At 41.6% G+C, this 13,941-nt stretch overlaps 1 protein-coding gene across 1 annotated transcript in view; it reads left to right on the forward strand.

The window, feature by feature from the left end:
* Positions 1–13,941, forward strand: part of cfap251 (cilia and flagella associated protein 251) — an 83,774-nt gene that overhangs the window by 36,514 nt on the left and 33,319 nt on the right. The window contains exons 11-13 of the mRNA XM_060844143.1: positions 1,890–2,084; positions 8,340–8,590; positions 9,173–9,324. Coding sequence (XP_060700126.1) covers positions 1,890–2,084; positions 8,340–8,590; positions 9,173–9,324 — 598 coding nt within the window. The remainder of the gene's footprint in view (positions 1–1,889; positions 2,085–8,339; positions 8,591–9,172; positions 9,325–13,941) is intronic.

Genomic DNA, 13,941 nt, shown 5'->3' on the forward strand with positions numbered 1-13,941 from the left:
ACTGTGGTGGGACCCTCTGACTGAAGGCCTTTCCCTTTGCTTGACTGAAGAGTATACCCCTTAGACTTTGAGACATGGCCAATTGGTTGAAATATATTCTGTGTGTTTGCCATGTAAGTTGCTGGCATGTGGCGTAGGTGTGAGATTGATATAGCCCAATGCTGTACAGCAACATATCCACTAACATGACTCATCACTCTGACAACCATGACAAACTACTTTTATCATGGCTTGCCTTTTAGCACAGACACAGAGTACTATGAGCCTTTAAACTTTGTTGGAGTTTGCAAAATGGAAAAAGGTCAAGTAAGGCAGAGATACAAATAGATGCAGAGTGAGTGTGCATTAAGAAGTAAACAAGGAGCTCTGAGATGCATCCTTGTTAAATCCATGAAATGGCAGTAATGTAGCATTAGTGCGCTCCAAAGCTCAGCATTATTGTGCAGAACCACATTGTGAGTGCTTTGGAGATATACCAAGGTGTAGAGAGGTTGATATGGGTCCAAAGCCAATCTCTGTGAAGGGGACAATGGGTGGTTACGTGGAGAGTGCCACAAGATGTTGGGGATTGCTGTCCAAGATGGAGGCCTGGAAAAGCAAGTGGATTTGCTGGCTAAGTTTCCCCTAATTTTTCTTTTGTGGCTGTGACTTCCAGAATTGGATATCACTACATCAGCATGGCACTCAGAGTGCGTGCTGTGTGCTTGGAACTTCAGAGCAGTTGCACAGCCATGCAGCTTACAGGGGATACTTGTCACCAGTCGAGAGTGTGGTGCTGGAAAAGCACAGCAGGTCAGGCAGCATCCCAGAAGCAGGAGAATCAACTTTTTGGGCAAAAGCCCTTCATCAGGAATACTTGTCACTAGGTCTGAGTTTTATATTGGGAATTGTCACCATCTAGTTTCCCTCTGACTCAGAACACAAACTGCATATCAATGAGATGAGGTTAGGTAGTAATGGCAAGCTAATGTGTGCAAATAGTGCAGTCAACTGCTCACTGCTCCCTAGGGAGACTTCTGTCTTATTATTCAAAGTCTGTTTGAAGAATCAGACCTTCTTCTCTGGACATCAAGAATCTAATTTCTCTGGTCTCACCCTATTTTCCTAACTGGTTCATGAATTCCCACGTCACTCAGAGTGAGTGCTGTGCGCTTGGAACTTCAAAACAATTGCACAGCCATGCAGCTTACAGGGCTGTGAAGATTCTGCCTGATGTTCTTCTGTGGTGTTAAAAAAACACACTTCTCTATATTTCTATAAGTTGGTCATTTATGGTGATCTCTGCTCTGATCTCAAGTGCTAGGAGTCCCTCTACATCTTGACTCTGATAAGGGAGTAGTGTCATTGGCATCTTCCACCAATGTCTTTTTAAAAGTGCTGCAGCTTTTGGAAGGAGCTGAGTGGTGGCTTTAATAACTAGGAAGGTATTTGTAATTTTCATTTTAGAATGGGAAATTAAAGACATGAAGTTTGCATCTACATGTCCATCTTATTATTTTTGTGATAGCAATGATGCTTAAATGAGGCTCAGTGGCAGCATCTTTGTCTCTGAGACAAAGAAACTCAGGATTCAAGCCACATTTCATGAAGACCATTTATGATTTGGCCTCATAGAACCTGCAAATGGGTGTTGAGAACAGCTGGAAAGATTCCTCGTCAGTTAAACACTTGCACCTCAAGCTGTAGGACATGCTTCAGGCTAACAACCTGTTCTAGGTTAAGGTAATTAATTGTGTACAGATGTAAGCATGTGTTTTTTCTGTCTGTTTTTGGGGAAATTATTTTAATCCAATAGTGTTAAAATATTATTTAAGTCAAATCTATCAGCAAAAACATTAAATTGTTTATATTTGTATGATGCTGACTGCATTTTTTGCTGTTCATTACAGGTATATAGTGACTTGTGATGTCAAAGGTTGCATCAAGTTCTATGATGAACAGCTTTGCTTACTTAACTGGTATAGTAACTTCAACCTGGGAGCCATCAGTTCCATTTCCTTCTCCAGCCAATCAGCTACCAAAGCCAATGAGAAAACCTCTTACCCATCACAGTCGACCATCAGTGCTGAGCAATTTATTGTCAGGTTAATGATGTTCTTATTTTATCTAAATATTGCTATTCATTTCATATGGTCAAGCAGTAATACTTGAAATATCCTGGTTGTGTTAAAAATGTAGCAAATCCTTAAGTATATGCACTATCTCTTTTGTACAAAACATATTAATTCAACGTGAGGCTTTATAGGTATTTGGGATGAACCTTTCACATTTTCTTGCCTTTGGAGAGCTCAATTTTTTTTTGCTTCTTTTTCCAGCAATATCACCCCTAACCTCCTCTCTTGAAGGTGGTTTCACTTTTATCAGAAGTAGTCACTTTCTGGAATCTTATCCAAATGGCAATTCTTATTTTTCATCTCTGAGCTCAGACAGTTGCTCCTCTATCACTGTTTCTGTCAGTGGTGGTCTTAAACAAGAACTGGTAAGGCATACTGACAATAAATCATATGTTACAAATGTACATAGATTTTAAATCAACCTGTTCAGATATGTTGCACATCTCTAGAGCAGGTGGGATCTGAACCCAGGTCTCCTGGCTCAGAAGGAGGGACAGTACCACTGTACCCCAGGAGCCTTAATGGGCCTGAATCTGCCCGTGCTTCCACGATTAGATGTGATTGTATGTTTTCAGATAGTATTGATATGGACATGCCCGGAGTGGACAAGGTCAGAACTTACACAACACCAAGTTATAGTCCAACACCAGGTTTATTTGAAATCACAAGCTTTCAGACTGTTGCCCCCTCACCTGTTGTATACAGGTGACCATGTTGTGTCATGGGACTTCTGACCCTCTTTGGGTAGTACAGCCATAGGCACAAGATGGAGAAAGTGAGAACTGCAGATGCTGGAGATCAGAGTCGAAGAGAGTGGTGCTGGAAAAGCACAGCAGGTCAGGCAGCATCCGAGGAGCAGGAGAGTTGATGTTTCGAACATAAGCTCTTCAATCAGGCCAGTGAACCCAATAGGTCATACCTGTGTTAATGCTGCTCAGGCATCTGCCACCCTACTTCAGCTAGCGTCATCTTTCATATTCATGCCGCTACCTGGCGGCACGGTGGCACAGTGGTTAGCACTGCTGCCTCACAGCGCCAGAGACCCGGGTTCATTTCCCGCCTCAGGCAACTGACTGTGTGGAGTTTGCACGTTCTCCCCGTGTCTGCGTGGGTTTCCTCCGGGTGCTCCGGTTTCCTCCCACAGTCCAAAGATGTGCGGGTCAGGTGAACTGGCCACGCTAAATTGCCCGTAGTGTTAGGTAAGGGGTAAATATAGGGGTATGGGTGGGTTGCGCTTCGGCGGGTCGGTGTGGACTTGTTGGGCCTGTTTCCACACTGTATGTAATCTAATCTAATCTAATCTAATCTACCTCTTAAATGTAGCAATGCTATTTGCCTCGACTAATCTTAATCATAGAATCACAGCATGATTACAGCACAAAAGGAGGCCATTTGATTTGTCATCTCTGTGATGATTCTCTGCAAGAGCTTATAGAGGCATAGTCATAGAGATGTACAGCATGGAAACAGACCTTTCGGTCCAATCCGTCCATGCCGACCAGATATCCCAACCCAATCTAGTCCCACCTGCCAGCACCCAGCCCACATTCCTCCAAACCCTTCTTATTCATATACCCATCCAAATGCCTCCTTAAATGTTGCAATTGTACCAGCCTCCACCACTTCCTCTGGCAGCTCATTCCATACCCATACCACCCTCTGTGTGAAAAAAATTGCCCCTTAGGTCTCTTTTATATCTTTCACCTCTCACCCTAAACCCCTCTTGTTCTGGACTCCCCGACCCTCGGGAAAAGACTTTGTGTCTTTATCCTATCCATGCCCTCATAATTTTGTAAACCTCTATAAGGTTATCCCTCAGCCTCAGACACTCCAGGGAAAACAGCCTGTTCAGGCTATAGCTATAGCTCCCGATAACTCAAATCCTCCAACACTGGCCACATCCTTGTAAATCTTTTCTGAACCCTTTCAAGTTTCACAAAATTTTTCCAATAGGAAGGAGATCAGAATTGCACGCAATATTCCAACAGTGGCCTAACCAATGTCCTGTACAGCCGCAACATGACCTCCCAACTCCTGTACTCAATACTCTGACCAATAAAGGAAAGCATGCCAAATGCCTTCTTCACTATTCTATCTATCTGCGACTCCACTTTCAAGGAGCTATGAACCTGCATTCCAAGGTCTCTTTGTTCAGCAACACTCCTAGGACCTTACCATTAAGTGTATAAATCCTGCTAAAATTTGCTTTCCCAAAATGCAGCACCTCTCATTTATCTGAATTATACTCCATCTGCCACTTCTCAGCCTATTGGCCCATCTGATCAAGATCCTGTTGTAATCTGAGGTAACCTTCTTCACTGTTCACTACACCTCCAATTTTGGTGTAATCTGCAAACTTACTAACTATACCTCTTATGCTCGCATCCAAATCATTTATATTTCTGCATTCTAATCAATTACTGGCTAGGGAAGTTTCTTCTGAATTTCCTACTGGATTTATGAGGCCTATTTATTGTTTATCAATAGCTTGAGTTCCACTATTACTTGAAAATAGAAATATCAGGCCAGATTTTAATCGAGGAGCTCACAGCTGCACAGAAGTAACAATGGCATACTGATTTTTCTGAGACTTTCCTTGACTCAGGAATTACATAGGACTATCCAACTACTCTAATCATTTTACTGAGCCTCAGTTACACTATCATTTATGCATCTGCTGACTCCTCGAACTTCTTCCTGCTCTCTGACTGCATTCGACAATTAACTGAGCCATCTCGGCTTAGCCATTTTCCTTCTGCATAGAGTGTGCCTCTATATCTATCTATCTTCAAACTCCACTGACTGACTCTGGAACAATTTTTCAATGACTCTGGAACTGTTTTGAGTGACATATTGAAACCTTGCAACAAGCCCTGCCCTATTGGTTAGCTCATTTGGCTGGATGGCTAGTTTGTGATGCACCAACAATCACTGAGGTTAAATTACTGAGGTTGTCATTGAAGGACTGTCCTTCTCAATCTCTCCCCTAACCTGAGGTCTGGTGATCCTCAGGCTAAACCACTGCTGGTCTACCTAATGAGAGAGACCAACTATATGGTCCAGTCGGACTATGACAACTTTACTAATGTCATGCCTGTCTTATCAGTCTCCCTAACAAATACTAATAATTGTGGAAATAATTCAAACCAAAGGCCTTACACATACTTGGTCTATCTTGCATTTGTTCCTTTGACTTATTTCATAAATCATTTTTATAAAACAAAATAATTGTTTCATTAAGGAAATGAAATTGTGTGGGCAGAGTACGGGAAACCAGGATTAGATTAGTTAGGATTAGATACAAAGGTAAACTTTTGCAGCACCTTTGATAGAGGGACTGTCTTTCAGATAAGATATTAAACCAATGCCTTATCTACCCTCTTAGGTGGACATCAGAAATGCTTTGGCACACTTTAAAAAAATGCCTGGCATCCCAACCAAAAAGCTATTCCTCAAAGAAAATCACAAAAATAGTGATGATTATTTCACTGCTATTTGTGGGCACTTGCACTATACAAATTGACTGCTGCTTTTTAAACTTTGAGTAAAAAATGAGGTCTGCAGATGCTGGAGATCACAGCTGCAAATGTGTTGCTGGTTAAAGCACAGCAGGCCAGGCAGCATCTCAGGAATAGAGAATTCGACGTTTCGAGCATAAGCCCTTCATCAGGAATAAGAGAGAGAGAGCCAAGGAGGCTAAGATAAAAGGTAGGGAGGAGGGACTAGGGGGAGGGGCGATGGAGGTGGGATAGGTGGAAGGAGGTCAAGGTGAGGGTGATAGGCCGGAGTGGGGTGGGGGCGGAGAGGTCAGGAAGAGGATTGCAGATTAGGAGGGCGGTGCTGAGTTAGAGGAAACCGACTGAGACAAGGTGGGGGGAGGGGAGATGAGGAAACTGGAGAAATCTGAATTCATACCTTGTGGTTGGAGGGTTCCCAGGCGGAAGATGAGGCGCTCCTCCTCCAGCCGTCGTGTAGTTGTGTTCTGCCGGTGGAGGAATCCAAGGACCTGCATGTCCTCGGTGGAGTGGGAGGGAGAGTTAAAGTGTTGAGCCACGGGGTGATTGGGTTGGTTGGTTCGGGCGGCCCGGAGGTGTTCTCTGAAGCGTTCCGCAAGTAAGCGGCCCGTCTCCCCAATATAGAGGAGGCCACATCGGGTGCAGCGGATGCAATAGATAATGTGTGTGGAGGTACAGATGAACTTGTGGCGGATATGGAAGGATCCCTTGGGGCCTTGGAGGGAAGTGAGTGTGGAGGTGTGGGCGCAAGTTTTACATTTCCTGCGGTTGCAGGGGAAGGTGCCGGGGGTGGAGGTTGGGTTGGTGGGGGGTGTGGATCTGACGAGGGAGTCACGAAGGGAGTGGTCCTTGCGGAACGCTGATAGGGGAGGGGAGGGAAATATATCCTTGGTGGTGGGGTCCGTTTGGAGGTGGCGGAAATGACGGCGGATGATACGTTGTATGCGGAGGTTGGTGGGGTGGTAGGTGAGAACCAGTGGGGTTCTGTCTTGGTGGTGGTTGGAGGAGCGGGGCTCAAGGGCGGAGGAGTGGGAAGTGGAGGAGATGCGGTGGAGGGCATCGTCGATCACGTCTGGGGGGAATCTGCGGTCCTTGAAGAAGGAGGCCATCTGGGCTGTGCGGTGTTGGAATTGGTCCTCCTGGGAGCAGATGCGGCGGAGACGAAGGAATTGGGAATATGGGATGGCGTTTTTACAGGGGGCAGGGTGGGAGGAGGTGTAGTCCAGGTAGCTGTGGGAGTCAGTCGGTTTATAATAGATGTCTGTGTTGAGTCGGTCGCCCGAGATAGAAATGGAAAGGTCTAGGAAGGGGAGGGAGGACCCCACTGGTTCTCACCTACCACCCCACCAACCTCCGCATACAACGTATCATCCGCCGCCCTCCCCCCACCTTGTCTCAGTCGGTTTCCTCTAACTCAGCACCGCCCTCCTAATCTGCAATCCTCTTCCTGACCTCTCCGCCCCCACCCCACTCCGGCCTATCACCCTCACCTTGACCTCCTTCCACCTATCCCACCTCCATCGCCCCTCCCCCTAGTCCCTCCTCCCTACCTTTTATCTTAGCCTCCTTGGCTCTCTCTCTCTTATTCCTGATGAAGGGCTTATGCTCAAAACGTCGAATTCTCTATTCCTGAGATGCTGCCTGGCCTGCTGTGCTTTAACCAGCGACACATTTGCAGCTGCTGCTTTTTAAACGTTCACTAGATTTCAAAAGTGCCTAATTGGCTGTTAACTCCTTTGGAATGTTTGTGAAAAGCATTGTAAATGTGGGTCTTTTCTTCTGTAAATCAGTGATAGTTTCAAGATGTTCTCAAGCTGTAATAGTTTATTATAAATTATTTTTCCTTATTTTCATACAGAAATAAACATCATTTTAATACAAGTTAGTATCAATTAAAAATATTTGCATCATGTGCTGAGGATAGATGAATAATTATTTTTAAATGTATAAGAAACCTAATAAAAAAACATAATATGAAACTTACAAGGGTAGGGAAACTGCTTTAAGATGTAATAATGTATTGTTTAAATATAATAAAATGACTTAATTTAATCAAGTTAACACAAATAGTTGAATTACACATCTTTTAAAGTAGGACTTTTACTGTTTTACTTATAACATTAAACCACGATGTATGAATTAATATTAAAAATGAGCAGAAAGGAAGCTGTTCAATTTTTAATGCCTTACCTCATTCTGTCTAGCTCTTGCTGAAAATAAAAGATAGCTAATAAGCAAAAGAAAAGGACTTTGAATGTTGCAACATTTTGGGAATAGATATGTAGAAAGAGGAATGAGATCCTGCAGGCAGATTCTGGGAAGCTAGGCAGGAGACTATTTCATGTGCTAGGTGGGTATAGGAACAGAATAGAGAAGATGATTGTGTGGCTGAAGAAAATATATATTGCTCCATCTTTAACCCAACAACTTAATTTGAAATGATATATTTGGCAGCTCCACTGTTGCTGCTACTTTATCCTCATGATGTAGGATTAGTCACATAAAATATGTGATAGATATATTGTTTCTGACTATTACAAATAATTCTAAACATGTCCTTATTAAAATTTACTGATGTTTCTAACCTATTTGTCTCTTTTCAAGGTATCACAACTAATTAGTATTTGAAAAGCAGAATAGAACTGATTGCCAAAGTTATAAAAATGTTTTCTTAATCTTATCTGCTTTTTGTGTGTTGATTTCAATGTAGAAACTTTGTTGTAGCGACAGTTGATGCAACAGTGGCTCACGTAACTGGAGATGGGTGCAAGCTTGAAATGTTATTGCAGGAGCATGGTGCAGCATTACACGCTATAGCATGTAGTCCTGCTCAACCTTTCATCTGCATGGGAAGCTATTGTGGACTCCTAAAGGTGTGGAACTATGAGAAGAAGGAACCCATCTGCAGCAGGCTTTTTGAAACAGGAAATTATATTCAATGTGTGACTTATAACAAAGCAGGTATTGCATTAACAATTTTAAAATATGTAAATATTATTTTATGCATATTAAAACATGTAATGTTTTTGATGATGATTTATGTACTGTCCATTTCAGACACCCATAGGCATCAGTGCTGTGAGCTTAGGTATCAAGTGGAAGGGTAAAGCTGCCTCCACTGTGCTCCATCAACAAGCCTCAGAACTGTAACTCTGAATGCAGCAGTGTGATATTTTTCTATTTTACACACTAACTATCTGCTTGCCTCTCTTTGAGGCTTCTAATTAGTGATGACTTGACTGCAGTTTGATGTTGAGTTTCATGTTCATTCAGAACTGCCATTTTTTTCAGATTGCCATCTTTTTAATGGGGTTATCATTAGTATTAATAAGATATCACTTAGAGAATCTTGATTTGAAATTCATCCACATTAGGAATGTGACAAGGACTTGTAGTGAATTAACATCCTGTTTTAAACTGCACCCCATTTGTTTTTATGTATGCCTTGGAACTACATCAAGATTTGATGGAAAAAATAATTTTGTTCATTATTTTCATTATTGTCTTTTTCATTGGCAAAGTCCCACTTTCTTATTCCTGTAGGTTCACTGTTGGGAGTTGGATTTACTGATGGATGTGTACACATCCTTGATGCACTTTCTCTGACTGATGAGTTGCCAGAACCATTCCAATATGCCAGAGATGCTATTACTGAGATTACATTCTCACATGATTCCAGATTCTTAGCAACAGTAGTAAGTTTTTCAAATATTTATTAATTGTTTAGACTAATCGATAGAAGAACTTGATGCAAACAAATGTATACTTGTATTTTGCTATCAGCAGCCAACATCTTTTGGCGTTCATTTTTTAGGAACTTGAAGGTATAGATCTCCAGTCTTCCATTGGTAGTTTGAATTTGACACTCTCTGCAGGGCATCTGAGAGCAGGGAACATGTAAGCAACCTTCTCAGCCAATTAGATTACAGAATCTTCACAGATGACAAAGAAGGAAGTAAAGGATAAGAAATATAATTTATATTTAAAGAATTGTACTGGAAAATGAGGTGAAGACACAAAAGACAAAAACGAACAAAGATGTTAATTTTTAAAAACAAATCGGCAAGACCTTTCTTTTTTCTAAACACATTCCTCTTCAAACTTATTAAAATTACTTTTCATGGATGGAGAAGGTGTTCAAAAGAAATTATGACTTACTAGACCATTAGAGTATTACAAAAGTTGTCAGAGCTGAGCATTTAGAAATACATTATCAGAGTCAGCATTGCTTCATGTCAGACAGACACATTTAATAGGCCTTTTTGAGGATGTAACAAGCAAGATAGATAAAAAGGAAGGAACAGATATATTTGAATTTCCGATAGGTGTTCATTAAGGTACCGCACAAGAGGCAGTTTAGTAAGATAAGAGCCCAGCATTTTTTTAGAACTAGAATAACTACAGTGTGGAAACAGGCCCTTTGGCCCAACAAGTTGACACCAAACCTCCAAACAGTAATCCACCCAAACCCATTACCCTTCATTTTCCTTTTACCTAAACTACATATCCCTGAACACTATTAAGCATGGCCAATTCACCTAAGCTGCATAACTTTAGTCTGTGGGAGGAAACCCACATAGACACTGGGAGAATGTGCAAATTCCACACAGACAGTCACCTGAGGCTGGAACTAAATCCAAGTCCCTGGCGCGGTGAGGCAGTAGTGCTAACCAACAAGCCACTGTGCCACTGGGTTCTGGAAGTAGTATTTAACATGAATAAATTGTCTAATTGATAGAAGACAGAATGTTGAGATAAAGAGGGCATTTTCAGGATGGAAAACTGTATCTAGTGGAATGCCACAGGGATCAGTCATAGGCCACAATTGCTTACAATGTAAATTAATGATAGAAGTGAACATGCTGTTGGCAAATTCACATATGACACAGAAATAGGTACGAAGGCAGGTAGTGTGAAGTGACACAGGGAGTCTATAGAGGGATAGAGACAGATTAAGGGAGTGGGCAAAAACTTGAAGTTGGAATGTAGTATGGAGAAATGTGAGGTTATGCATTTTGGAAGGAAGAATAGAAAAGCTGAGAGACAGACTACAGAAAACTACAGGGATTTATCCTTGTCCACAAATTATAAAAAAAGTTAACATCCAAGTTCAACAGGTAATTGGGAAGGCGAATGGAATGCTGGCCTTTCTTTCAGAGGGAATGGATTATAAAAATAGAGAAGTTTTGCTAAAACTAGATAAGGAATTAGTCAGACCACAGCTGGAATATGCTGAATAGTTTTGGTTTGCTTATCTATGGAACGATACCCTGCATTGCAGACAGTGCAAAGAAGGTTCACCCAGCTATTTGCAGGTATGGAGGGACTGTCTTATGAGGAAAGGTTAAGTAGATTGGGCCTGTAATAATTGGAATATAGAAGAATGAGAAGTGACCTTATTGAAATATACAAGAATTTTAGAGAAACTTCACAGGGTAGAGGTGAAAATGTTGTTTCCCCTAGTGGGAGAGTTCTAGGAACAGAAAGCATAAACTCAGAGTAAGGGGGTTCCTTATTTAAGACAGAGATGAGAATGAATTTCTTCTCTCAGATAGTTGTGAATGTGTGGAATTCTTTCCCATGTAGAGCTGTTGGGGTGGGGTCATTATATATAATCATGACTGGGTAGACAGATTTTTAATCACTAAGGGAATCAAGGGTTATGGGGGAAAAGGCATAAAAATGGAGTTGAGGATTATCAGCTGCAAATGTGTTGCTGGTCAAAGCACAGCAGGCCAGGCAGCATCTCAGGAATAGAGAATTCGACGTTTCGAGCATAAGCCCTTCATCAGGAATTATCAGGTCAGCCATGACTTCATTAAATGGCAGAGCAGACTCAATGAGCCCACTTCTGCTTCTGTGAATTATGGCCATTAACAGGTATGTGCCCATTGGTACATTAGAGTTTTTTGAAGGGTAGAGGATCCTAATTGGGAGAGGTGAATTGGGAAGGCGAAGTTAATTCTGGTGAGTAAAGTAATTAATAAGATGCATTTTGGAAAGACAAATCAGGGCAGGACTTGTACACTTAGTGGTAAGGTCCTGTAGAGTGCTGCTGAACAAGGAGACTTTGGAGTACAGGTTCATAGTTCCTTGAAAGTGGAGTCGCAGGTAGATAGGATAGTGAAGAAGGCGTTTGGTGTGTGTAGGAGCGTTTTCCCCTGACAGGGAATGAAAACTCAGGAAGCAGGCAGAACTCAGGCAAGTAGAAGTTTATTTGTGCTGAAACTGGTAAAAGCAGGGGGAGGGCTAAAGGATCTTCCCTGAATCTGACCTCGATGTACAAGCTCACTTCATCTTTGGCTCAGATCAGAAAATGGATCAATGACACACTCTAACTTGTACAGTAAAAAGCAGTATTTTTATACATTTCTGTGTTATAATGATCACACACAACGTGCTTACAGCCCATCCCTCCTCATCCATCCCGCCAATCCAGTCAAACACCTAAACAATTATGAGCATTCCTATGTCCAGCCTCATATTCTCATGGTGTTTAATAGAAGCTATAATCTTTATGCCTTGGGATCTTTCTATGCATCCTGTTCATTCACATTTCAAAGTTTATTGCTATACTCCTTTGGGCCTCTCAGGCTGCTTTTATCTGTAGAGATAGTTTGAATTCTATTATTTATTGTATCTCATGCGGTGTCTTTATCAAATTCAGTTATTAGTCTTATATTACCCACTGTGGAGAGTGTGGTGATGGAAAAGCACAACAGGTCAGGCAGCATCTGAGGAGCAAGAGAATTGATGCTTCCTGATGAAGGGCTTATGCCCGAAACGTCGATTCCCCTGCTGCTTGGATATTGCCTGACCTGCTGTGCTTTTCCAGCACCACACTCTCGACTCTGATCTCCAGCATCTGCAGTCCTCACTTTCTCCTTATAGTCCTAATTATGCATGCAAAAATATAAAGGACAGTTAGTTTTAACTAGTTGCTATAAGATTTGTAATATTGATTTTTGTTAGGAAGTTAGTTATAAAGTGTAAGGTTAAAATACAGCTTTTCCTATTCTTAGTAGTTTGTGATTAAAGGGCTGTATGTAACCTTTTTTTGTAATCGTTGGTTTTATATATACTTTTTTTTATATATGCTAAAAACTATCCTTACGATTCCCTCGAGAATTTCTAAATAAAACCTATTGCAGAGTATTTCAGTTCAAATAAATACAAAATAACTTTATCTGTTGTTCTGGTAGCGACTTAAGGAGGTGACGGGGCTTATCCTGTGTCTGGTGTTCATTCATTCACTGGGGCAATTATTTTTCTATCAGTGAGGGCTAAGGTTAGTTGCTTGTCCACTTTAGAGACATGCCCTTATCAGTACTAGGAGGAAGTGAGGACTGCAGATGCTGGAGATCAGAGTCGAGAGTGTAGTGCTGGAAAAGCGCAGCAGTTCAGGCAGCATCCGAGGAGCAGGAGAATCGACGTTTCGGGTTCCTGATGAAGGGCTTATGCCCAAAACATAGCCTCTGCTCCTCGGATGCTGCCTGAATTGCTGCGCTTTTCCAGCGCTACACTGTCTTCCCTTATCAGTATTGTTTGGAATGGGTTCTTATAACCTTGGTGTGACTTTGTTCAAAGTTGTTGTCATTTTCTTTAATTAAAGGCTGGAACAGACTGTTAGTCTTATTTATCTCCTGTCAGCCATCTTGTGTTTTAATTCTAAGGCAGACTGCCTCATTCTGTACGTTGGCCATTTTGTGTGAGCAGACATGGACATTTTGTTATAAACATGTACAGTACTCCCCTACAGTATGCTTTCCTTTATTGGTCAATGTTGAGTTGGGATATCATATTGTGGCTGTACAGGATGCTTATTAGGCCACTTTTGGAATATTGTGTGCAATTCTGATCTCCCTCCTATAAGAAGGATGTTGTGAAACTTGAAAAGATTCAGAAAAGATTTACAAGGATGTTGCCAAGGTTGGACAAAGTTAAAAGTCACACAACACCAGGTTAACACGTTTAATTGGAAGCACACTAGCTTCATCAGGTGGTAGTGGAGGGCTCAATCCTAACATAGAATTTATAGCAAAAATTTACAGTGTGATGTAATTATACATTGAAAAATTGATTGTCTGTTAAGTCTTTCATCTGTTAGAATACCACAAAAGTTTCACTTCTTTCATGTGTAAATCACAAAATCTTTTTTTAAAAAGTTGCATTCTCAGGTTAGTTGTTAACAATGGTGATAGCTAGGTTGGGGATCGTGAGTGTGAGAAAATCTATGTATGTGTGTAGTGAGTGTACAGTGTCTTAAGTCTGTGAGGGAGTGCATGTGTGAGTGTGGGAGTGTGTGTGTCTGT

The sequence above is a fragment of the Hemiscyllium ocellatum genome, chromosome 24 (genome assembly GCF_020745735.1).
Source record: "Hemiscyllium ocellatum isolate sHemOce1 chromosome 24, sHemOce1.pat.X.cur, whole genome shotgun sequence".
Classification (NCBI taxonomy): Eukaryota; Metazoa; Chordata; class Chondrichthyes; order Orectolobiformes; family Hemiscylliidae; genus Hemiscyllium; species Hemiscyllium ocellatum.